This window comes from Diceros bicornis, chromosome 1 (genome assembly GCF_020826845.1).
Source record: "Diceros bicornis minor isolate mBicDic1 chromosome 1, mDicBic1.mat.cur, whole genome shotgun sequence".
In the NCBI taxonomy this organism is placed as follows: domain Eukaryota; kingdom Metazoa; phylum Chordata; class Mammalia; order Perissodactyla; family Rhinocerotidae; genus Diceros; species Diceros bicornis.
The window spans coordinates 37,584,134-37,609,450 of NC_080740.1; the positions used below are offsets into that span (position 1 = coordinate 37,584,134).

The following is a 25,317-nucleotide window of genomic DNA, read 5'->3' on the forward strand; positions in this document are numbered from 1 at the left end:
TGCCTATTCTAGGTACCTCATATAAGTGGAATCATACAATATTTGTCCTTTTGTATCTGGCTTTTTTTACTTAGCATAATGTTTTCAAGGTTTCATGTATGTCATAGATTGTGTCAGAATTTCACTCTTTTTAAGGTAGGATAATACTCCACTGTATGGAAGAACTTGGGTTTTTAATGACACTTTTGAGGCATCATACCTTAGGGGACCTCTTGGTAAGGCAGATGATGTTTACTTCATGCTGTAAGTCATGTGGCCTTGGGTTTTCTTTCTTACAGCTGAAAGAATCCTGACACATAAGGCACAACTCAGATTCTTCTGTGAAGCTCCAGGGTAGGGAATAAGGCCCACAGAGTACTCAAAATGGAAGCTCTCCAGCATGCGGCAAAATTTTCCAGAATTTCCTTGTGTGTGTGTAAATCTAAATCTATACGTGTACATATTTACACACAGACAAACACACAACTAAGGCCACACCTTTACCTCTTTTCATCCTCAGTTTAGCTATTTTGATAATCCCTTGTTACAACTGTTAATTTCAACATATACAGTTATTCAGTATTTAACATTTTTATTCATCATAAAAAAATAAATTGAACTCCAAATCAAGTGAGACATGGTGCCTAGTGCTCTATAGAGGAGTACAGATTGATGCCTCTTTTCAAAACACTTTTCCACAATCTTCATTGGTGTTAGAAATAATCAAGTTTAGTCAAGGGTAAAGAATAAAAACATTTATTTAAAAAATACCATTCAGCATCAATTGCTCCAGGTTTGGCTGGCATGAAGGGTGGGTGGCTAATGTTTTATTAGTATATGAAATTTGAGATACAGGAAGCAGTATGGCAAAAAAAAAAAAAAAAAGGGAATACCTATTATTTAAACTGAAAAAGTGAATAGTAAGCTACTATGATAGAAAGGGACTTTAGGTTAAAAACATGTCACAACGCAATGACAACAATCTCCTCCTTTTATAAGTACTGGTAGAGTAGGATTATGGGAGAATGTTCCTCATGGAACATTTTGGTTCATGGCTATGAAGAGGTGGACTGCAGAAAGAGGTGAGCAGACCTCAGTACTAGTTGGGGATACAGAGAAGTGTGGATAAGGAGAAAGAAAAATTAGGCAGAATGTCTTTGCTCAAGGGTCCCTATAAAAAATGTATTCTAAAAGAATCTGAGTAAGAATTATTATAATTCTTTTTTGTGACTATAAAAGTGTAACGGACATCAATTATGCTGTAAACATGTAAGAATATCCTTTCATTATAAGCATATATAAAGCGTCCTGCAACTATTGGACTATACATCACATTGTAAAATTCTATTTTTTTGCTTGTTCACTTTTCTGGTTCCTAGTTGTTCACATTCTGGGAGAGGACAAAGGCCTTTAGAGATCCATCAATCCAATCCTTTCATCTCACAGATAAAGGAGGGTGAGTAGCTTGCCCACGGTCATATTCATCCTCAGTGGCAGAGATTGAACTAGAACCAGGTCTCCTGACCCCCCATCAGGTGCTCTTCTCATTACAACATGATGTGATTCACACTCTACCCCATCCTGGGTCTGTACTGATAGTTCTCCCTCATTTCAGCTGCAGCAGAAGGGCTGTGAGGGAAAGGAAGAGGTCTATTTGAGGCTTCACTGGCTTGCTGTGACTGTGGGATACTAGAAGAGAAGGTCATAAAACACATCTTCTACCCCAAGTCTAAAAATAATCTACAAAACACACACACACACAGTCAGGCTACTCTGATGGCTTAGCAGAGAAATACTTCCTGGACAGAGCACTGTGTATGAGAGGAATTTTTAAAGGCTGCCATAAAAGAAGTTATTCATTTTAAAGGAGAACATCTGGCCAAGGACACATAATCCTCTCAGAAGCTCTGCAAATAAAGCCCTGGTTACAGACGACGACTAACTCGGAGAGCTTTAGGCTCCAGGGGACATCTCAGCACCACTCCATGGAGTCCGTAACATCACACCATCAAAAGGGCTGCTAATCAGTGGTGGGAATTGCCTCTAAATATGCAAACTCCAGCAGAGAGGAAAACACAATTGACTGGATTCTTTTAAAAAGCCTCATCAATCTCATATCTATTTCTAATTTCATATTTATCAGCACTCAACATTCTAAATGTTCTATTCTGGCTATCCATATTTCTGGGTGACAATACCAGGACTGCTTTATTGCAACATTCACGAGAGGTGCTTCAAGAGGGAGGGTGGTCAGATCTCTTGGGGCCATTTTCTTCTGCGTGTGCTTTGAGAACAAAATTCAGAGAATGAAAGTGTTCTCGTATTTTTAAAATGTCTATCACAAATGTTTTTGTTCAAGGTTCACTACAAGGACTATGAATTGAGAATATCCTTTGTCATATTCATGAACTAGGAAAACTGTGAGAGGAAGGTTCATCAAACTCTGCCAATCTCGAGTTTATCAAAACATCAGAAAGTACCATAATTTTATAGATTGTCCTGCAGAAATTTATCTTTCTTGTGCTCCATAGGTTTCTATAAGAGTAAGGTTCTCTTTTATTTATACTTTTCCTAGAAATTGCTTTCTTAAATGAAGATCAAGTATTTGTTTTATAAAACAAGAGCCAGCCATGTGTTGAGTACTCCATCTCAGGCAGTAAATTGCCTTTGTGCCATATTTCTTGTTTCTTTCCATATAGTTTGTTGTATCTTATACACGGACTCCTGAAAAATTCTTTCTACTTGTGTAGGAAAGCCACGACTGTCCTCCTCTAGGGCATTGATGGTTCGCAGAGCAAAGGGAGTCCTTTCTCGAGGCAGGGGATTGTTCAGGGGCCGCATGGGTATAACAGAGTTGTATTTGTGCTGTCTGTTAACAGAGTTCATTAGGGACGTATAGAACTGGAACTTACACCAGGTATCTCTTAAAAAGTTTTCAGTCAATAATAAGATTGTCCATGCAGACCCATTTACAGCATCATCTAGATTCTGTAAATGCTGTCTGCCACATGGCATCTCAGCAAAGATTATTCCAGGTTTGATGCCGAAGTCATTTTCTAGCAGACTCTGGACTCGGAGGGCTTCGTCCGTGTCATCTTCTGCATGTAATATCACAAATTTGAGGAACACTTCTTCTTCTGCTTCCTCTTCAGGCATTTCTTCCACTCCTTCAGCTTTCTCCTGCTTTCCTGTTGGCATCTCTGTTGCATTTCTATGCTCAGCAGCACCACGCAGGGAGATTTCTTCAGATTTCTTGGAATCTGACTCATGATGTCTTTGACTTGTATCCATACTGTGGCTTTTACCCCACGAGAGAGAAAGAGGGCAGGGATCTGTTTTAGACTTCCCGATACCCATTATAAATATCCAAGTCAGAAGAGAAAAGCCTTATTTATTTCTCAGCATTTCTTTTCATCCTGAAAGAAGAAATAACAAAGTAGAAGAATATTGTAAATTTAATCAAAATACTAAAAATGGAAACTTTCATTAAACCTGAAAAGCTCAAAAAGATTACAATATATAGGTCCTAACAAAGAAATCCCAAACAGATCATAGGAAACAAAATCACTTGTCTTTTGTGAGCTTCACAAGGGCTACCACAGGTCGTCAAAGGTAAGTTAAACAGAGGGTCCTGTTTGATATAACAGGAAACATTTGGAAATTTTAAGTGGTATTATAAATACCACAATAAATATCTAGATTAAAATAAGTTACTTTGGGTATTTTAGTGAAAAGGTACCATGCCACTCTATCCATATGAAATTTAAATCCACCTTCTCCATTATCAAATTATTGTGTAGACTAGAAACAGGAAAATCTAAAGAATATTCAAATATTAAATACAGAATTTATTTTTGTATCAAACACAAACACAAAACAAAACACAAATATCCTAAAGATGGCTAGCAGGCAGCTCTACTGACCCGGCATAAAGAAAAGATGTGAAAGGTCAAATGAAATGATGTCCAGGATTCACTGGTTCAGAGCTTTTTTGTTTGTCTAGGGTCAGGCAATGCTGTTGTAGTGGGGCTGGTGGAGAAATTATAATAAGGGTCATGAAAAGTAAGGAATACTTAAAAGAATATATTTATTCACATAGGGAAAAATTAACATTCAGTTTGGAAGTCAACTCTGGAACCAAAGACTTGTGATTTTCTTCAGTGAAACCAACAAAGAATCATTATAGTCTATACTCATTCTTTTATTTTAAAAATTCTAAATTCAGAGTGGAAGAATTAGACCAGCTGGGAAAGAAAAGTACTCCATGTGAAGCTAATTTAAGTAAATCTTCAGATAATGTTGGCAATGTTGTTAATATAACCCCCAAAATAGGCAGTTTCAAGGGGGATTCTTTTATCAAAAGACAGAAAATTTAGAATAGAAAAATATAGGTTCCATATTTTCAAATATGGGCCCAGAGGCTATATTCCACAGCATTTTTATATATTGTTCATGGGCAAAGACCAGAGTTCAAGAAGAAATTAGAATTGCATGCATAATGACATAAGTAACACAGCTACATACAACAAAATAATTCAGGTTTAGAAGAAACCGTTCAGCAAAAAGTCATGAAAAACTGTTATGGGAAGAAAAGATAAGAAAAAACACACACAGAATTTCTTTCTAAGGTATATAAGGAGTGAAAGGGTTTGCTATGGCCTCTGAATAGTGAAGGACTTATTGGCTACTGCCTGCCATTTATTATGTCTGCACTTTAGGTTCTGACTCTACAGTATATTGTGCCAGCTACCAAGAGGTATTCTAAGGCATAATAACTCTAAAATGCTACACGTGTACGTCCCAAATAACAAAGCCAAATGAATTCGGACTCTCTTCGTTGGTTAGGATTAACTGCTGACATTACTGCATTATGAAAAAAAGTTTTAGTATGTGAAGTTGCAGAAAGAAGCTTCCCCTGCCTGCATAAAAAAATAATTGTTAAACCATTCAGAGGCATCTATTTACTATGTCAATTAAAATGATCTTCACTTATTCATGGAGATAGCTTTGTTAAACCAACTTATCACTATCTTAATCACTAGCTGCAGCAGATAAGAGCTCTTGAAGTAATACAATAGATATTCATTAAAAGTGTTAAAAATTTCTAAGGTAAAATGGTGTGTCAAGCCAGATCACAAAAAATCTTTTTAAATAGATAAAAATAAACAATAACAACAAAAAGAATTAAAACTTTATGTCTTATTTTTCTTAAATACCAGTTAGCAAAAAAGAGCAAAAGACTCCAGAAATCTGTGATGTGCTGTTCCAACTTCCAAGCATTCCTACCCACCCCCACCCTAAGCAGACCAGAGAGAAGAAAGTTAATGACAATGTCTGAAAAACTTCATTATAACCTTCTAATCTGGAGGGAGAGAGGAAGGAGAAAGCCAAGAGAAAAAGCTGTGGAAAGCTGTGTAGAGACCATTCCCACCACAGTGATTCAGAGATGGGGAAATAGTCTGGATGCATCACTGTGGTACTCAAGGCTGGAAGGAAAGGAGAGGACCTGACTGTGCTCCCTCTGAGCCAATTAACTCCATCAATAAAGAAGGCTTTACTAGAACAGACGGAATGTTGAAGGAAATATGGGAGGGGAGAAGGCTGGCAAAAACAATCCCGGAAAATCTTCCTCCCTGGTCAGGGACGGTCAGCACCAAGGTTCACTTCCCTCCCCTCAGCTAAGTAGGAGGAGAGTGAGGGTGGCCACCAGGGAGACGCACAGGAGATCAATGTTCACAGGAATAAAAACGTGTGTGTATTCACTCTTTTAGAAAAGGGAGTGGTTGAAACACCTAATGACTTTGAAAACATTTATATTGCAAAGTCTCACCCCCATCAGTGTCCTCCTTATCCAGCCTATTACCCACATGGCTTCCTACTGGTGACCAATCATATTAGTTTCTCCTATATCCTTCTACTATTTCTTCATCAACATATATTGTTTTTTTCCTATCCTTTTCTCAAAAAAAGTATCATCGTTTACATATATATATATGTACACACACACACACACACACACACATACACGCAGACATACTGCCAAACAGCAGGGGAGGGAGGGGGGGAGAGAGAGAGGGAGAGAGAGGGAGAGAGAGGGAGAGAGAGGGAGAGAGAGGGAGACACTGCTTTTCCCCTTAATACTATAACCTCAGAGCTTTCCATATCAGCACATAGAGAACTTCCGCACTCTATTTACAACGACATAATCTTGCAGCATGTGTGTGTACCATAATTGTCCCTTGTTCTTGGATGTGTGAGTTGTTTCCAGTCTACTACTGTCACCAACTAGGAGCCCCAAGGAACTCAAGGGTGAGTTTGGAAGCATTTAACTGTTTTTTCAAATTGTTTTTTTCCCTTTTTGTTATGTTAAGGAGATGCCACCACCAACCACCCTGAACCAGACCAAGCCTCACCACAAGAGCTACACCCATGACCTTTGCCTTATTTTTTATGCTAAGATCTTTCCAGGAGGAGCTTAGGCCTTATCACCATGACCTGCAGTATATGAAAGCATGTTTTCCAACTGAGCCTGCACAAGCGAATACCCACCTCTCCCTTTTGAATATTCATTCCCCATCCAAAATAAAAGGTCCTTGCTTCCCTTTGTTCAGCTTCGCCATCATTTTGGAAATGATTCCTCATAGTCTCCTATTTGCTGCAAATACACTTGACTTGTGAGACAACTTCCACTGGTGTAGAGTCTTATTTAACTCGCCAGGAGGCAAACCCACTTGGTTCGGTAACACTACTATTATGAACAATGCTGCAAGGAATAACTTTGTACAAAAATCATTTTATATGTGTGCAAGTTCATCAGTAGAATAATTCTCCCAAATGGGATTTCTATATCAAAGGACAAATGCATTTGTGATATTGATAGATTTGGCTAACTTGTTCTCTATAAGATTGAACCTTTTGTAAATTTGCTTTTAACTTGATAGAATGACACCTCCATCTCTTAGAAGACTAAAACTACCAATTACTATTGATTACAGCCTAACTGAGCTAATCACATCCCCTTAGGCAACAGAAATGTGGAAAAATATAACCTATCAGAATGAAGCCCTTAAATTGAAGTTCTGAAGGGAAGATCAACAGGTCTGAGATAAGAGGGAAGGAGAGTCCACTTTATATTCACTTTATATCTAGGCAAAAGAGGGTCCCAACAGAATCCCCCACATTAAATAGGAGTAAGGTGAAAAGAACAGCACGGCAAATATGCAGACTTGGCAAGTAGGCAAAAATATTACAGAAAATAAAAAAGAATATAAAGAAGAATCATAGCATGCAAAAGACAAAATTCCATTAAGACTATGTGCTCTAGAATCAGACTGACTGAGTGTACATCCCAGCCCTGCTATAAAAAAACTGCGACTTTGTACAAGTTACTCAATATTTTTGTGTTTTGATTCATCACGTGTAAAACGGTGATGATCATGGTACCTACCGTTAGGGTTTTTATGGAGATCAAAATGGCTTAGAACAGTGCTCCATAAATGTTAGCGGTTATTATTGTTATTAAAACAAAGAAGCTCAAGAAAAATTTACACAACAAAAGCTTACACTCCAGGATAGTGCTACTCAGAGTGTAGTCCATGGGCAAGTTGCCAGTCTCTGAATTGTTTGGTGCCAGTCTATGACAAGATAAGGAGATTGTGCCAGGATATAAATCAACTACATCATTAAGTCTGTTGTTTAATTCAGCTGACTTTTTTTCATAGCAAGACATTCTCAATGAAGAAAGCAACATGGTTTACATTCCGCGCATGCTTCTTATATCATCATAGACAAGCACTTTGAGAGACAAGCACTGATCTAGGAGACAATAAAGAGAATATGTAATCAATGAAACAAAAACATTAAAGATGAAATAACAGAGTTAGATAAAAAGGGAGAATGTAGACAAATCAAAGACCCAACACCATTGGGAAAAAATAGACGTGGCAAAGAATGGAATAAATATGACTCAAAACCACATGAGTTAAACATGGTGGAAAGTCTTGAAAAAATCATAGAATATGGAAAGAAAAAAGGACAATAAAAATAAAGCAATTTGGAAAAAATATAACTATGGAGATTAAAAAAAAAGCAACCAGTATAATGAAAACCAATGCATCTGAAATAGAAAATCCAATGAACCTAACAAAAAATTTCAAAGATATGACAGATTCATCACTCTAATGCAAATGATCAGTCTTACGGATTACAACCAGACATTTCGTGCATCCTGATGTAATTCAATATGATGTACACAACATAATGTACGACAGGATTTGCTGATGATGTTGAGTAGGCATAGAATATAGAGTCTGAAGTTTGGGGGAGAGATCCAGCCAGGAGAGTATATTTGGCATTTATCTGTGTATAGATTGTATTTAAAACCTAAAGACTTTATGAGATTATGAAGGGAGTATAGAGAGAAAAAGGAAGTGGATTTCGGACTTGCCAGCCCCACAATCACATGAGCCAATTCCTTAAAATAAATCTCCTGCCCTCCTTCTCTCTATATACATATAACCTATTGGTCCTGTTTTTCTGGAGAACCTTAATACAAACCTTTCTTAAAAGTTTGTTGCCCCAGAACTAAGAGATAATGTTTGCATTTTTAAAACATTATGACCACTTAGGAAGAGAGGCTCCCAAACAGTAGGAAGTAAAATAATGATCAGTAATAATTTGATAAAAAATACATGAATATATACAATTTTAAATCTGTCCATGTGTTTATCACAGAAAAAGCTTATGTGTTTAGATCACTGCCTCTGAAATTTAACACATTCACAATTAAGGCTTCCAGGACTTGAATCCTTCAGCCTTGGAGAGCCTTTTTCTTTCCTATCTGAACAGCACCATCCTGTGGCAAATACATGTAAAATCAATAGTTTCTTCACTTGAGTTAATTAAATTTTGATGTTACTAATAAATGTTGTTGAAAACTCGCTCTGCGCCAAGACTGGCTAGGTTTTAGGGACGTGAAGCCGGGATAAGCAGACAATTAGAATTCACTGCACTGGTGCTTCACTCAGGATAACAGGTGCTACGAAAGCACTCAGGAGGGACCCCTGCAACAGAGAACACTCCGCATTAGTGAGGCCGAGGGAGGTGGATGTTTTCCACGAGGTGGGGGCAGCATTTGCAAAAACACCGAGGCACCAGGGGGCAAAGGACGTTAGGATCCTTTTGCGCTAGGTGTTTATATGGCTCAAGTCCACGTGTGTTGGGGGAGGGGAGTAGTGGTGAAAGATAAGGATGGAGAGAAACAGGATTAGAGAATTTAAGGGACCTAATAGATTATGTTCAGGACTTTGAATTTGATCGTGTTGGCAGACAGAGAGCCCCTGGTAGGTGTTAAGTAGGGGAGAGACACGATTTGACTTGTTTGAGACAGGTTAAAATAGTTGTAGTAAGGAGACTAGGCTAGAGGACTGTAAGGCCTTAGACTGGGAGAACAATCCGTTGAGAGGCTGTTGCAATAACTTAGGTGAGAAAGCAGGAACGAAGGAAGTGACTCGGTGGAGATAAAGATATGTAGGCGGTAACAAAGGGGGGTGGGTGACAGAGAAAGAAGAATCAGGTGTGCCTCCCAAGCCTGTGCCTCGTGTAACTCGGTGGGTGGCGGTGTCATTCATTTGCTGAAATGAGCAGGGTGGGGATGGGGAGTGTGTGACCAATTAATCCAGTTTGGGACTCAGGGAGCTTGGGGTCCCCATGATCTAGAAGAGGAGCTGTCTAGGAGGCACTTGCATGTGTAGGTCTGAGGCTTAGGAGAGCATCTTGATGGGGGATAAGAGTTTGGCACTGGCTCAAATCTGTGAGTAACTGAGAATAGGTAGAAAGAAAAAAAGAGGGAGAGCCGAAGACAGAACCAATGCCTCAGGGGCATCTGAGGAGGAGTGGCCAATAACGGAGAGGGAGGAGCGTTCGGGACTAGCAGGAGAATCAGACACAGAACGGCATCCCGAAGCCGAGGGAGGAGTGCTTCAACGGCGGTCAGCGTCCCACTGCGTTTAGACCTCAAGCTCAGGGGAGCTGTTACAGAGGAACGGTGGGAGCCACCAGACCAAACTGCAGTGTCCTCAGGAGTCTCCAGGAAGTGAGGGCACGAGGAGACGGGAACGCTTAGCTAAGAAGGAAAGGAGAGACCAATAGCTACAAATGAACGTAGGGTCAGGAGAGGATTTCATTAAGAGAAGGGATACTCAGAATGCTTAAAACTAGGGAATTTCACCTAGAGAAAGAGGGTGAAAAATATGGGTGGGAGCTTTTTAGAGCTGAGCTGTTATCCTCTTGGTCACCGGGCAGCTCTGTCTCTCTCCCACCCTACATTTCCCTAGGAAAGCAGAGAGGCCACTTAACTCCTGGGTGTGCTAGGTCCCAGGATATTGTCTGTGATGAATACTGCAGATGATGCGGTGACCTAAGGGACTTTAGGTTTTACCTTCTGGGGAGGTGAGTGCACCTTTGTTTTTATGAGGGATAGTTGCACTGTATAAGGAGAGAGCATACTGTTATTGCTATTGTTGTTGTCTGAAGTTTAGGTATGGACAGAAGTGGGGCATGGATGTTAAGTAGCCAAAGGGGTGTTCTGTAGCAGATATTGCAGACTGGCTCACCCAAAATTTATTCCAACTTCCTTTTAGTGTATCTTCCTGTACCACAAGTACTAATAGCTGTATTTCGTAGACTCCCTTGAAGCTAGGGTTTCAGATGATGTACTTACATGTCTGAGTTAAATATGGAGGGAGGAAGAGCATGAGGCACCCATTTTGCTGGTTAAGACTCCAGCAGAGTTGATGTAATTCAGGAGCTGGCAGCTTCCTGATTTGGCAGGTTTCCTGGTTGTGGCAAAAGCCCCAGCAACACTAGACTGATTCTGCCAGCTGGTGCTATGAAGTGTTCCTAGAAACTCAACCCAGAGTCTAGCTCTTCAACTGTCCCAACGATACTGTAAATCTTGTAATACCCTCGAATGCATACCTTTTTGCTTAAACTAGCTAGAGTAGATTCTGTTCTCAGCAACTAACCCTCTGATTGGTACAACATCCAAAATCAGGACAAGGAACTACAGCAGAAGTCAGCAGCAAAACATGGCCTACCAACTGTTTTTGTAAATAAAGTTTATTAAAAGACAGCCAGGCCCATTCATTTACATACTGTCTGTGGCTAATTTCATGCTACAGAGGCAGAGTTGAGCAGTTACAACAGAAACCATATGACCCATAAAGCCTATGATATTTACTATCTGAACTTTTCCAAAAAAAGTTTGCCAACCCCTGGACTACAGCATGGGAGTGCCAAGCTCTGCCAGGATGCCAGGACCCAATGGAACAGATCTGTGCCAGCCTGGCGAGGAACATGTGGACTTTTCTTTGATTTCTTCACACTGGAAATATTTTCAAAATCCCAACTAGAGTAATCAATACTTTCAGGAACAGGAGGGGTAGAATTTGAATCCATCCTGATCTTATCTGAAATAACATTATTAAGACTCAGCTGTCATTTATTTATTTTCTTCTTTTGGAGGCTGCACAGAATCCATAAGGATGGCAAAGGCCCAGTATAAATAAAAAGATTAATTATTAAACATTGCTTATTGATACTCATTTACAGTCCAAGTAAACCAGTGCTTGTATTTTTCATATTAGGTACCAGAGCTTGCATTAGAAAAGTTAGAGTTCTGCCCTCCATAGGACTCTAGCACCCTGTATCTTTCCTTCATGGCACTAATCACAACTACAATTAATTAATGTGTATGATTATCTACTTAGTTTCTCATCATTCCCTATAAACTCTATCAGAACAATGGCCAAATCAGTCTTGTTCACTGCTGTATCTCCAGAGTCTTGCACATAGTCAGCATTCGAGAATGTCTTTTCAATAAATGAATGAATTAGACAATTCTAAATATAAGACTAACATTTTTAGATTTAGAGAGATAGCCAAAAAGATAGCTCTTTATCATCCCTATCATATAAATTATTGCCTCAATTAGAATAGGGACTAGCCAATCCAAATATATCTTGTTGGATTTTTAATTAGCAATTATGTTATATTTAAAAAAATTATGTGACTATTAATATGGTACATTCATTTCAAGACACAGCTCAAGGATCACATTTGGCAGAAAGCATTTCCTTTTATCTCCAGGTTGAGTTAAGTATTCCTCCTCTGCACACCCATAACATGCTGTTTACGTCTCTTATAGTATGTATCGCACAGCGCTCTTAACTTGTCTTCCTTGCTGGCCTGGGAGGTAGCTTCCACCTCATTTTCCCAGATTTCTCCATCAAGGTAGATGGCACCATCATTTGCCCAGTGACGACAGCCAGAAACCTGAGGCATCATTGACACTTTCCCCTTCCTCTCTTACACTTTCACTTCCAAGCTGTCACCAAGTCCCATCTATTCAACTTGCAAAATACATCTCAAATCGTTCCACTTTCCCTCTCCACCACATTTTCACTTGAGATCAACACATCTCCCCTAGTCTACTGCACTGCTTCCTAGGTGGTCTCCTATGTCCACTCTCCGTCAGTCTAATCCATTCTCCACTCAGCAGCCACAAGGATCTTTTTAAACACATACATCTGATCAAGTTACGCTTCTTTACAACCTTGCAGTGGCTTCCTACTGCGCTTAGAATCAAAATTGCTTAATACGGCAAATGACGCCCTGCATGATCTGGCTCCTTCAGCTCCAGCCTCAACACATGCCTCTCTCTCCTTGTTCCTCAGCTCCCTGCACATGGGTCGTCACAGGTCTGTTTTTCAGTTTCTCAAACTTCTTCAGGTTTCTTCTGTCACAGGATCTATGGAGACGTTTTATTGTAATCTTGAAGTATGAATTATATGACTATATTTTCTTATCATTAGAGAATTTGTACATAGTATCAGAGGCTAGCCAAAATTCTATTGGAGGTAAACAATCAAAATGTCCAAAACCTGGGGCATGGCAACATAGACTATGTCATATTACTCATATGACTGAATCCTATTAAATCATTAAAAATGTTTATGAATGTTATGAACAAGTTTAATGACATGAGAAAATGTCTCCATAATAATAAGTGAAAAAAGTAGACTATAAAATAGCATATATAGGAGGATCTCAGCTTTGTAAAACAAACTAGAGAAAACAGATTGAAAAGAACTACACCAAAAAGGCACCATTGGTTATCTGCGTTTGGCAGACGTGTGAACCTACATATATCTATATGTATATCTATATATATCCTTTTTTTTTTTTTTTTTTGTGAAGATCAGCCCTGAGCTAACATCTGCTGCCAATCCTCCTCTTTTTGCTGAGGAAGACTGGCCCTGGGCTAACATCCATGCCCAGCTTCCTCCACTTTATATGTGGGATGCCTGCCACAGCACAGCTTGACAAACAGTGCATTGATCCGCACCTGGGATCCGAACCTGCAAACCCAGGCCGCCAAAGCAGAGAGTGCGAACTTAACCACTATGCCACTCGGCTGGCCCCTATATATATATCCTTTTTCTACAATGATAATGCAATCTGAAAAAAATATTTTTTTAGTAAATAAATTCTTTTTCAGGTTTTGTATTATTAAATAGAGGTCATGTTAACTTGATGCCCAGATAGCATATCCCTTATGTGCTATATCTGCACATTCCAGATGGGTTTAGCCCATCTCCAGGTTTAACTCTATTTGATCTCCTCTTTTTTATCTATATGCAAATTTTCCCAGAGTCTGGGCTTGCTAGCTCTAAACTGAACAGGGCTCCTCCAATATTCTACTTAAATTAAGCATTAGGAGGCAGAATATTCATCTCCAGCATACATAAAACAGGTCTCTGAGCAAGCAAATGTTTAATTACTTTTTTAAAAATTGCTTCTATCAGGTAGAAAAGCAAAAATACACAAACTGATCTTCTCCTTGTGCCTGCTTTTTCATCTTGGGAGCCTGTCTCTTGACTCAGCTGCTGGGAATCCAGGTGGATGAGTGCTCTGGAGCCAACATACAGAAGCTGTGTTTTGATTCTAACTTCACTCCTGGCTTCCCCTTTACCCTGCTGCTCTTCTCTTTTTGTTTCATAGTCCAAATATGCTTATTTTTCACATTTTACTTAATCTTCTATTGTACATATTTATTTAAGCATCCCAATTCTGAAATAAGAAAAACTTTTTCTTCTAAAAGAAGGGAAGGTAGTACATATACTACTGATAACATCACAGACTAGTTCCTTGGGATTAAAATGAGAAATAAGCATTATAAATTAAATGGTCTTTTATTCCCTAACAGCTTCTCCTAAAGATGAAAATATTGTTTTTCATTTCTACGCTTACATATTTTAAAAAGAGAACTGAATTTTGCTATAAAATCTTGACATTCTGGTATCAGCTTAGTCACTAAATGACTTAAAAACTTGTGCAATATTCTCTGAACAACCTTCTTCACTATTCTTCCCATTAAAACTAGCTGTTACTGGTACCACTCAAAAAGTCTGCAAATCAGAGAATATTACTTCCTACTGAAGAAAAAGAATTGCCAAAAAAATTAGTTTGTATTCTTTTTGGTAAACTAGATGACATTTTTCTTTCATTTTATATATTTAAAAATGAGAACTGGCATTTAAGGGCAAATCTTCTCCAAACCAGGAAGAACATTTTGTAAAAACACAGAATTTAAGGGCAAACTGTACATCTTATCAAAATGAGGCTCAAGAGAAAGACGGTTGTGCATTTTAACATTAAAGAGCCCTAGTAACCAACAGTATTCTGAAGGTGCCATAAGCTTCATGGAATACTAGAGAACAGCATTCAGTATCTAATAGCAAGCCATCCTGAGGGTTAGTAGCAAAACAATGTTACAACAAGGCTATGGCCCTGAGATAGAGCATTTGAACAGGGAAGTGAGGAAAAGTGAAGACATACAGCCTGTGACGGTCCAGCAGAGGGCCACTGCAGGCAAAGGCAACAGCAGCAACATCAGTGTCACTACAGTGGGGAAAGCAAGATGGGAGGTAGGAGATGAGATCAGAGAAGTAGTCAGGGGTTAGATCACACAGGGCTTTGAAGCCATCATAAAAGTTTGGTTTTTATGATTCTCAGCAGAAGCCACCAGAAGGTTTTAAAGGGAAGTGAAAGTTCTGATTAATTTGGAAAAAAAAAATCACTGCTGTTTGGGGCAAGACTGTAGAGGAGCAAAGGCAGAAGCAGGAAGACCAAATCAGAGACTTCACAGTCATGTAGGTGGGAGAGAATTGTGGTTTGTGTTACAGAGGGAATGAGATGTGGTCAGATTTGAGATACCTTTTCAAGGGAGAGTCAAGAGAATTTCCTGGATGCTTGGATGTGGGCTCTGAGCTAAAAAAAAAAAAAAAAGGAGTCAAGGATGATTCGTAGAGTTTTAGCCTAGGTGAATGGCAATAACATTTACTGAGATAAGGAAGGTAGCTGATGGGGAAGCAGAAGGGAGGACTGGGTGGGTGTAGTATCAGCATTTCTGTTTGGACATATCAAATTTAAATGCCTATTAGACTTCCAAGTGGAGATGTGAGTAAACAGCTGGATATATACATCTGGAGCTCAGAAGTAAAATTGGAGATAAAAATTTGGAGGTCATCAGCTTACAGATGTTATTTACAGCCATGGAATATGGCTTGGGATAGAAACTGCCTTGGGAGAAAGTATGGCTAGAAAGAGAACAGGGCCAAGAACTGAGCCCTGTGGTACTCTAACATTTAGTGGCCAAGACAACAAGCCAGGAGAGACAGGAGGGCTGACCAGTGAGGTGGAAGGAAAATGCAGGAGCCGTGGTGACCTGGAAACCAAATGAAGAAAGAATATCAAGGAGGAGGGAGCCATCAACTGTGTCATGAGGCGAAAACCATGCACAGACACTGGATTTCACAAGCGACAGCGGGATGATTTCATAGGTGACATGGGGGTGATGGAGACAAAAAGCCTGAGATGAGAGTGTGGAGGAGGACAGAGGAGGAGTGGAAATAGAAATGTGAAGGCAAGTCTTTCAAAGACTTTTTTTTTTTTTTTTTTTAAATAAAATGAAGCAAAGAAATAGGTGGGACCTAGAAGGGGATGTTTGGTCTAGGGAGGATTATTTCATGACAAGAGATTTATCAGCAGATATTTGTTAAATGAATAAACAAAATACACCATGAGGAGCAAACAATTCAACGGATGAAGTTCAGATGATTCAACAGTATAAACTTATATTCTTATAAACTTATAAATTTATACTTCAAGTTCCACACAGCTGGACATATGAGTAAGATTTACTTTGCTTCAAAAGGAGGTAAGGCATTATTCTATACCTGCTCATCTACTTTCTGATTTAAATGAGATATAAAATGGAGTTGCTTAACTCCATTCATAACCAACACACTATTTAAAGTGTTAAAATGTATCACAGTTCAAAGACTTTTTAAGTAGACTGCCATGAAAAACTGGAGAGGTCCTCACTCATATAATACTGAAAACCAGCTCACAGCTGCCAGCCCAAATTAGCTTTTGTACAAGAAGCCAAACATGAAAAACAAAACCAAAACCTTCGGCCTTGACTCAGTGTGCCCGGCTGAGGCTCAGGCAGAACCGTGAAGCCATTGAGGACGCTGGGCTATTTGCTTATGGTTCTAAGGTTTCTTTAAAACACAGGCTTTCTAGTCAAAGTGAAACTTAGAAGGAAAGTAGCAAGTTGCGCGGATTTTCCCGTCAGAGGAAGGCAGCGATGCGTCCGCAGGCCGGCGCTGGGCCTGCCCGGGCCCCGGGGGCGGCTGCGCCGGCGCGGGTTGGGGGGCCGCCCGGCCCCACGCCCACCCCGCGGCCCGGCGGCCGCTCCCACCCGGGCGCCCGATACTTGCCTGGGAGGCGGGCGGGCGGCGCCGCGGCCAGCCCGGGGCTTTTCGTCTTCCTCTCCCTCTGAGCGGCCCCCGGCGCCGGGCCCCTCGCCCTCGCGGCGGGAGAGCGCTGTCCGCAAACCCCGTCCCCGCGCCCGCCGGCCGCGCGGAAGTCCGGCCGCGGAGTCCCCACCCCTGCGGCGCGCCCACACTTAACCCCTGCGGCTCCGCCTCGCGCGCCAGCGGGGCGGCTCTGGGGTTAAGGTGGCTGGGTCGCCGCGCAGAAGGAAGAAGCGGGCCTGGGCGGAGGGGAAATCGCGCCAGGGAACTGTCACCGAGGCAAACATGGACTCTCTCTGCGCTGCTGCTGCTTTTTTAAAACGTCCCTATACGCCCCAACTTCGAGGCCGCGGGTGGGGGTGGGCAGGACTCCACTGTGTCTGCTCCTCACAGACCTGGGTGCTGGAATGGGGGCTACAGCTGCCGCCTTCGCGCCTACCCGGCGAGCCTCAACGCTGAGCCCGCAGCAAAGTCCGGGCCTCCCAGACAGGAGCCCCTAAACTCTAAAGGAAGGAAACAGCCGGTCTTACCCAAACCAACCATAGACCCTTCCCGAGGTACAGCGACTCTCCCGGTCCTCCAAGATGGCCCTTGGCTTTTCCTTTCGCTTTGGGGCTCCCCCACTGACTATTGCTGCGATCAACCACACCCCTAGCCAGGGATGCATGGTGCATTAGTCTCCTCCCCTCAAAAACCAGCCTGAGAAAGATTCCTTTCTCAGGTTCCTTTTCCACAACGGAAACAGATTGGAACTCCACTGAATAGTAATGAATCAAAAGCAATCAAGTAAAAGAAGCATAAAAAGCCTTATAAAGCCAAATACATACTTGATCCTACCATATCTACTTCAGGATCTAAATCCTAGTCATACCCCAAGAACCCAGTTCAGAAACTGCCCCCCCAATCTCTTAATTCTCAGGCAATCCCTACTTCCTGCAAAAGAGGGGAACCCAGTTACCAAACTTCAGAGGAGACAATGGATAGTAAATTGGGGTTGCAAGTCCATACCTGGGTCTCAGAGGCTTACTACAGGTAGAGCTAAGAGTTATTTTCTCCTTCTCTCCCAGCACCCAACAGCAGGATGGGCCATTGAAGGCAGGCACTGGCAGAGAGAAATTCCTTGGTGAAATGCTCTATTAAGCACCATGTCAACGCAATTCGTATCCACTGACAGATGGTTTCTCCTCCTCACTAGACCTCCCAACAATTCTATTTCAACTTTTCAGGTAAACAGTGGCCTTATTACTAAAACCAACTGAGACTTTTGTTGCCTTCATTTCCCCCTGGGAGTCTCTCTTTGGCAATAGGCCAAGTTAATTATTGTCTCCTCCAAATACTTTCCTTGATGTTACAACCCCACCTGGCCTTTATGCTCATCAATTTTGTGAAAAATTCTCTTTTCAGTCTCCTCTGCCTGTTCCTCTTCCTCTGGCAACCCTTCAAATCAGTGCTTTTCTTTCTTTTTTTTTTTTTTTTGTGAAGAAGATCAGCCGTGAGCTAACATCCATCCTAATCCTCCTCTTTTTGCTGAGGAAGACCGGCTCTGAGCTAACATCTATTGCCAATCCTCCTCCTTCCCCCCCCCCCAAAGCCCCAGTAGATAGTTGTATGTCATAGTTGCACATCCTTCCAGTCGCTGTATGTGGGATGTGGCCCCAGCATGGGGGGAGAAGCGGTGCGTCAGCGCCCCCGGGATCCCACCGCCGGCTGCCAGTAGCGGAGCCCGCGCACTCAACCGCTAAGCCACGGGGCTGGCCCCAAATCAGTGCTTTTCAAAGTTTTTCACTGAAATATCATTAATGACAAATGCAATAAACATTTATTTCCCCATTCACACTCACATTGCGTGCATAAATGAACCTAAAGTCATTAATGTCAAGGGCAAATTTATTTGAGTTATTACATTTTATGTTTTAAATTGCTTCAAATTTCACATTGTTCTTCATAAATATTCACGTGTTGTACTATGAAAATATTTTAAATTGGTTATGAGTTTAATTACTTAAATTTTCTCCCCAAATTATCAAATGTATCAAGTATACATTTCAGGAAAATGCACCCATCACTTATGCCACAAATATTTAGTGTCTTCTGTGTGCTAGGCACTAGAGATATAGTGTGAACAAGACAGATGTGGTCCCAGTCCTCATGGAAATTTTGCAATCTAGTCCAGGAGACAGACAATAGATATGTAAACAAACAAGACAATTTCAGATCCATTCATTGATAATGAATGAATGAATGAAATAGAGTAGAGTAAAAGGGGGGGGACGCTAATTAAATCAGAGGAGAGAAGGCTTCTCTAACATGTAAAATGTTTTTCCTGTGGCTTCACACCCCTGAAACCCATGGCATTAAATGCTGGTGTTTTCAAGGTCTTTATCCTCTGTCTTCTTTAGCTTACTCTGGATATCTTACATATGTCTGGCAGACTCACACGTAAATCAGTACTCACACATAAATGATTTGAACATGATTAATGAATTTGACCTGATTGACATACATAGATTATGGCACCTAACACAATTTCAGAATACATATTCTTTTCAACTACACATGGAACATTAACAAAATCAAACATTAACAAAATTAGATCATATTTCTGGGTGTAGAGCGAGTCTCAACAAAGCAAAACCAAAACAAATCCAAAAACAAAACCAAAACAAAAGATGAGAGGAGAGGTAAGAGCAGTGGCTAAGCTCTATGTTAATGACAACACAGTAAAATGAATAATGGAGCCATAAAGGGAAGTATGGAGAGCACAGCACCTGTCTGTTACGTTTAAATTTTAACAAAATATGTCTTATGTTTTGATCCACTGTTTCTCTGGTGAGTACAACTAAAGAATGAGCAGAAGACTGTTATTTGGGGAAAGCAGTATTTTGCAGTGCCTGAAAACACACCAACAAACCATTTTACTAATGTATAAAGTCAGTTCTGCGCTCATAGATGCTCATGACAACAGGGTCAGTGTTTCTGGATCTAAAGCGACCACATTGTTTTCCACTGTTCTTGACCAGTGGGAGCTGTGCCTCACGACTCTCAACCATGGATCTTGAGGCATGCAAGACAGAAAGCTTCTGACGCTGAGACAGGACTCCACCTGTATTCCTGGTCTCTCCTCCCTGGCTGAGAGTCCATTTACATTAAGAATTTGTACAAGAAAGAATCATTTTGGTGGACAGTATGTTGTTATGTACATACTGTACATAGTACACATTGGTGAATAATCAGTGCTACCGTCCTCAGTTCTATTAACTTTTAATGGTTTAAAAATAAGACCAAATATTTCTCTGCAGTAAGCAATCAACAGAATTAAGATAATTTTGTAAGTAGGTGCCAAATGTAAAGATTGAAAGAACGAAAACTACTCTTTTGGCATGTTGTTGAGGTTCAAGATTTACCGAGAAATGTTAAAAATCATGAAATGTTTGATTTATATCAGACATGCTGAAAGCCTTGTTTATTTGTAAAACACACTGTGAAGTGATGAGGCAGTGTACCAATTTGCCACCTAAGCCGGTCAAATACTGACCTCCCAGACGATACTGGTAGAGAACATAATAAATATTTGAGATAAATGTCAGCTTTTAGAAATGCGAGAGCTAATAGACTAAAACAAGTATATTAGTTTGCCCCCCAAAATAGTGAAATATTAAGTAGTTAAAATAGTTTGTCAAACTCTACATTTAACTAATTTAATTTTACCCTCTTAAGACAGGAAATGAAATCTACTTTAATGTAGCCAGATTTACTTAAAGCAGATATTTCACATTGCACAAAATATCAGAATACTCTAATCCCAAACACCAGTGAGAAAAATAAACTAGCAACAAGGAATGTGACTACAAATAAAGTGGCACCAATTTTAAGCCTAAATAAAATATCCAAGCAGAATTAAACTGCAGTGGGTTCAATCCTCTGTAAAAGAAGACATTTGTGAAAAATTAAGGACATTAGTTTTACAGATATTGAAGTTGAAAAGGAATCTGATTGAAGTGCATTGATAACCTCCATTTTCAGCGATATTGACCTCAAAACCATATATACAAACAGCCCACATTTTAGTTACATTTGAGTACAAAAATTCTTTAAAAAATTAATGTTGATAAATATTTATAGAATCTTACTCATGCTTCAAAGAACATAATATACATATATACACATATATACATATATATACACATATATATACATATATACACATATGAGAAACATACCTTGTGTTTTAAAAGTTCATGTTGTAGAGGTTTCTTTTCTAAAAGACTATTAACTTAATGGTACAACTAATGGATAATATGACTTCTTTCACCAGTATTAAAGAAAATTATTGGGGGCCGGCTCCGTGGCTTAGTGGTTAAGTGCCGGCGCTCTGCTACTGGCGGCCCGGGGTTCGGATCCCAGGCGCCCACCGACGGACTGCTTCTCCAGCCATGCTGAGGCTGCGTCCCACATACGGCAACTAGAAGGATGTGCAACTATGACATACAACTATCTACTGCGGCTTTGGGGAGAAAAAGGGGAAAAAAAGGAGGAGGATTGGCAATAGATATTAGCTCAGGGCCAGTCTTCCTCAGCAAAAAAAAGAGGAGGATTAGCATGGAGGTTAGCTCAGGGCTGATCTTCCTCACAAAAAAGAAAAAAGAAAATTGTTAAAACCAATGACATAACTGAGTTTTACTCTACTTGCAAGCTAAAAAGTTAACTGCCACAGTTTCATGAATGATGGCAAAAGCCACAAGACCCCTGGGACAGTGACAAAGGACTTTATTTCTGATGGCCCAGAAGGCAGCAGGGACAAATAGTCATATTTGTCTCCCTTGCTCCTCATGTACCATGGAGCTGAGGCATAATTGCTCAGCTGGATGCAATACTTGCTGAAGGTTTGCATTAGAGCTGAGTCAACCCCAGAATCCCATATGATTTTATTACGCACAGCACCAGTTTATTGATGATGATAATAATAAGACTGATAATGCTGCTGATGACAAACAGCACATTGAGAGTTTACTGTGGGCCAAGCTCTGCGCTAAATGATTTTCATTTGTTATCTTATGAAATTTTCACAATAACATCACAATGTAGGAACTATTGATATTCCCAGAGGAGATGATGGAACTTAAGCACAGGGAGCTTAATTAACTTCATCCCACAGAAGAGGAATCCTGAAGCTTGGTTCCAGAGCTCATAGTTGTAATCACTCTGCTGAAGTTCTTTCTTTCATAATGAAGTTGCTTCTAATCTGGGTACTCAGAGAGAAAATTGGTCAAATTTGTCCTCAAAAGCCTTAAAACTACCCAAACAGGTAATGATCTCTCATTGAAATCACAGGAGATTGACAAATTTTTCTATTGTACTTAATTGTACTAACTATGTGCAAAGATAAATTTTACATATTGCAGTGAAAGAATATGTAATATTTGCAAACCTCATACAGGACAGTGGTTCTCAAAGTGCAGTCTTTGGACCAGCAACATCAACACAACAGGCAGCTTGTTAGAAATGCAAATTTCAGGCTCCACCACCACTGAAACACAAATCTGAAAAGGAGTCCACGCAAACTGTTTTAACAAGCCCTCCAGGTGACTGTGATGCACGCTAGAGTTCAAGAACCACTGGGAAAACCTTAGCTGGTTTCCAAATCAGGGAAACCAAAAATAGTATGAATGGGAAGGGAAAGACACATTATGAAATCAGGGAAATGGATTGAAATAATTCATACAGAACTGTTACTCTTAGTTCTTTTCCAACAATTTAGCTTAAAGAGTATTCTGATAAGCACACATTTTCCAAGATGGAGATTTGAAGAGATTTTTTTTTTTCCCCTGGAGAATTTAAATGGCCCCAAAGAAAATCCCTACAAATGTGAAATTTGAAATGGTCAGTGTTCTCTCATTTACCCCAGTGAGATCCACCAGTTGACAAATCGTGCATATAGTCACAGAGGTTGCAACCAGCTTTTTATGCCTCACTCTAAACTTTATACAAGCCAAACTAGAAGTGAATGTAAGTAATAAAGGCATTTTCAGACATTGAAGGTCTCAAATGCACTCTTTCTCAGAGAACTTCTGGAAGTTTTACTCCACTAAAACAAGGGAGTAGACCAAAAGCAGAGGAAGACCTGGGATCCATTGAGTAGAGCTTCCAATAAGAGCACTGGAAGTATATTCCATGAGGATACTTGTGCAGAAGATCCAGCAACTATTCCAGAGTGTTTCACAAAGGAGGAGGACTATAGCTGGAATGTCTCAAAGGAGAAATGGGACTGATAGATTATCCGACATATTTTAATATGTAGAAAGTGACAGTCAATGTAGTTTTATAGTACTGTTGAAAAATCAGACAAGAGTTATCAAACTAGAAATGGGAAGGGGGAAAACTTTAAAAAGAATGGCTGTAAACAGAAGAAATGTAATTATATTAATTACATGTCTTTTTAGGGAAGAAAATTTATGGAGCCATAATGAAATAAACAAAGAATCCTGATTTAAATAAATCAGACCTTCAAAAGATTAGAGGATGTAAGTTTGCAAAAATGAAACTAATGGAAATCTGTGTGTTTGTGCAGGCAATGTACATACAAAAGTGTTTGTGTAAATATTGTGAGGGAGTGGTAAGAAAATAAATCCTCGTCTTCCATCATGGAAAATCAAAAAGTAATCTAAAAATTAATAATTAAATTGCTGCAACAGCACGTTATCTAAACACAGGGCAGTAAGTGCCAAAAGGACTAAGAGTTGAAAACAATTATTTTTTATTATAAAGCTTGTGAGATTATTTTCATAGTTTTATATACAATAATTCTTTGAATTAGTATGATTTACTTTGATGAAAATACAATTTATAGCAAAAATATGGCGTAAAAGGAACGAGATTATCCACTGGCCTAAACCAACCAAAAAAATGGACAAAATATATGAAATAACAGTACTCAAAACATCAGGCACTGAAAACCAGTGATCCTCGAGAGACAGGAAAGTAGTGAAGTAGGCCCTAACACCGCTCCGTCCTACTGCCTGGAGGAAGTTTCAAGGCCAAGGCATAGGGAGGGAAAACCCGGGTAGAGCCTGCCCGACAACCTGAGTTGAGGAGACAGAGTTGGGAGCCCAAGGAATCCAATGAACCTGGAGTTTGTAAGGCACAGCACCAAGAAAAGAGAGCTGCACACAGAGAGGAGTCTGGAGATCTGCAGAGGCTCCCACTCAAATTTTAGCTGAGCACTAATTAGGGAATACATGTGATGAAAACAATCCAGGCTAGGAAAAATCTAAGCTGAAAGGACTGGAGGGAATAGTGTCTATAGTTCACACAGGGCTGTGAACAAAGCCTGTAGCTGATAGCCAGAGTGGAAAACTCATAAATCAGCGGGCACTGACTAGAGTACTAAGAATTATCTTTCCTACATAGAGGGAAGGGGTAACTTTAACCCTAGATCCCTAGAAGAAACGTAGCTTTAGTCCCACCAACAAAGTTTAAAGGTCAGATAAAAAGAATCAAAATGGAAAAGTAGCTGGTCCTACAGGATGAACTTTTGAAAAATTGAAAAAGGGTGAAATAAAGTCCCAACGAATTATTATTTTTTTTAATCAAGGGCCTTTTTTTTTTTTTTGTGAGGAAGATCAGCCCTGAGCTAACATCCATGCCAATCCTCCTCTTTTTGCTGAGGAAGACCGGCCCTGAGCTAACATCTATTGCCACTCTTCCTCCTTTTTTTTTCCCTTTTTTTCCCCAAAGCCCCAGTAGATAGTTGTATGTCATAGTTGCACATCCTTCTAGTTGCTGTATGTGGGACGCCGCCTCAGCACGGCCTGACAAGGGGTGCGTCGGTATGAGCCTGGGCTCCAAACCTGGGCTGCCAGTAGCGGAGCTTGCACACTTAACCACTAAGCCACGGGACCTGCCCCCCAAAGAACTATTTTTAAACATCTGGTGTTGCTATAATCACAGCTTTCAAAAAAAGAATCAATAGCCTTCACACCTAAACACATCAGCCAAGTAGAAGATATAATAGAAAAAATTCCATTTACAATATATCTAAAACTAAACCTAAAAGGAAACATGTAAACCTTTAGGACATAAGTTCAAGAACGACTCAAAGTAGATTTAACAAATGGCCAAACATTATATGCTGATGGATATAGTTCATAAAAAACACCAGTTCTCTCCAGGATAAAATACAAGTATAATATAAGTCCAAGAAGAATATCAACAAATCTTTTTGTTTTAGCTTGTCTTTTTTCCAGGTTTTCCTGGACTAGACAAGTTGACTCTAAAGCTCACATGGAAAAATTAACAAGTGAGAATAGCCAAGAAACCCTTGGAAAAAAAGAAAAACCATGAGAAGAGTCTAATTCTATGAAATATTAAAACATCCTATAAAGCCTTTATATTCAAGACAGTGTTGTGGCATTTAAAATGAGAGAGAGAGAGGAGAGGAGGTGAGCAAGATCTGAAAAGA

General features: G+C 40.0%; 1 protein-coding gene across 3 annotated transcripts; it reads right to left on the bottom strand.

Annotated features, from left to right (window-relative positions):
* Nucleotides 1-719: 719 nt before the first annotated feature.
* TICAM2 (TIR domain containing adaptor molecule 2) lies at nucleotides 720-17,474 on the bottom strand. Of its 3 annotated transcripts, none has more exons than XM_058538800.1 (2): nucleotides 17,390-17,474; nucleotides 720-3,395 (listed from the first exon to the last, which is right to left on the bottom strand). In XM_058538800.1, the coding sequence occupies exon 2, from the start codon at nucleotides 3,334-3,336 to the stop codon at nucleotides 2,629-2,631; it is 708 nt and encodes a 235-aa protein (XP_058394783.1). In that variant the 5' UTR covers nucleotides 3,337-3,395; nucleotides 17,390-17,474; the 3' UTR covers nucleotides 720-2,628. The 3 variants fall into 3 exon arrangements, with proteins under 3 accessions (XP_058394783.1, XP_058394792.1, XP_058394773.1); XM_058538809.1 differs by lacking the exon at nucleotides 17,390-17,474 and adding an exon at nucleotides 17,255-17,382; XM_058538790.1 differs by lacking the exon at nucleotides 17,390-17,474 and adding an exon at nucleotides 16,824-17,382.
* Between the last annotated feature and the right edge of the window lie 7,843 nt (nucleotides 17,475-25,317).

Bases quoted from the DNA above. Each gene is read 5' to 3' on its own strand.
- TICAM2 (XM_058538800.1), bottom strand. From the start codon at position 3,336: ATGGGTATCGGGAAGTCTAAAACAGATCCCTGCCCTCTTTCTCTCTCG.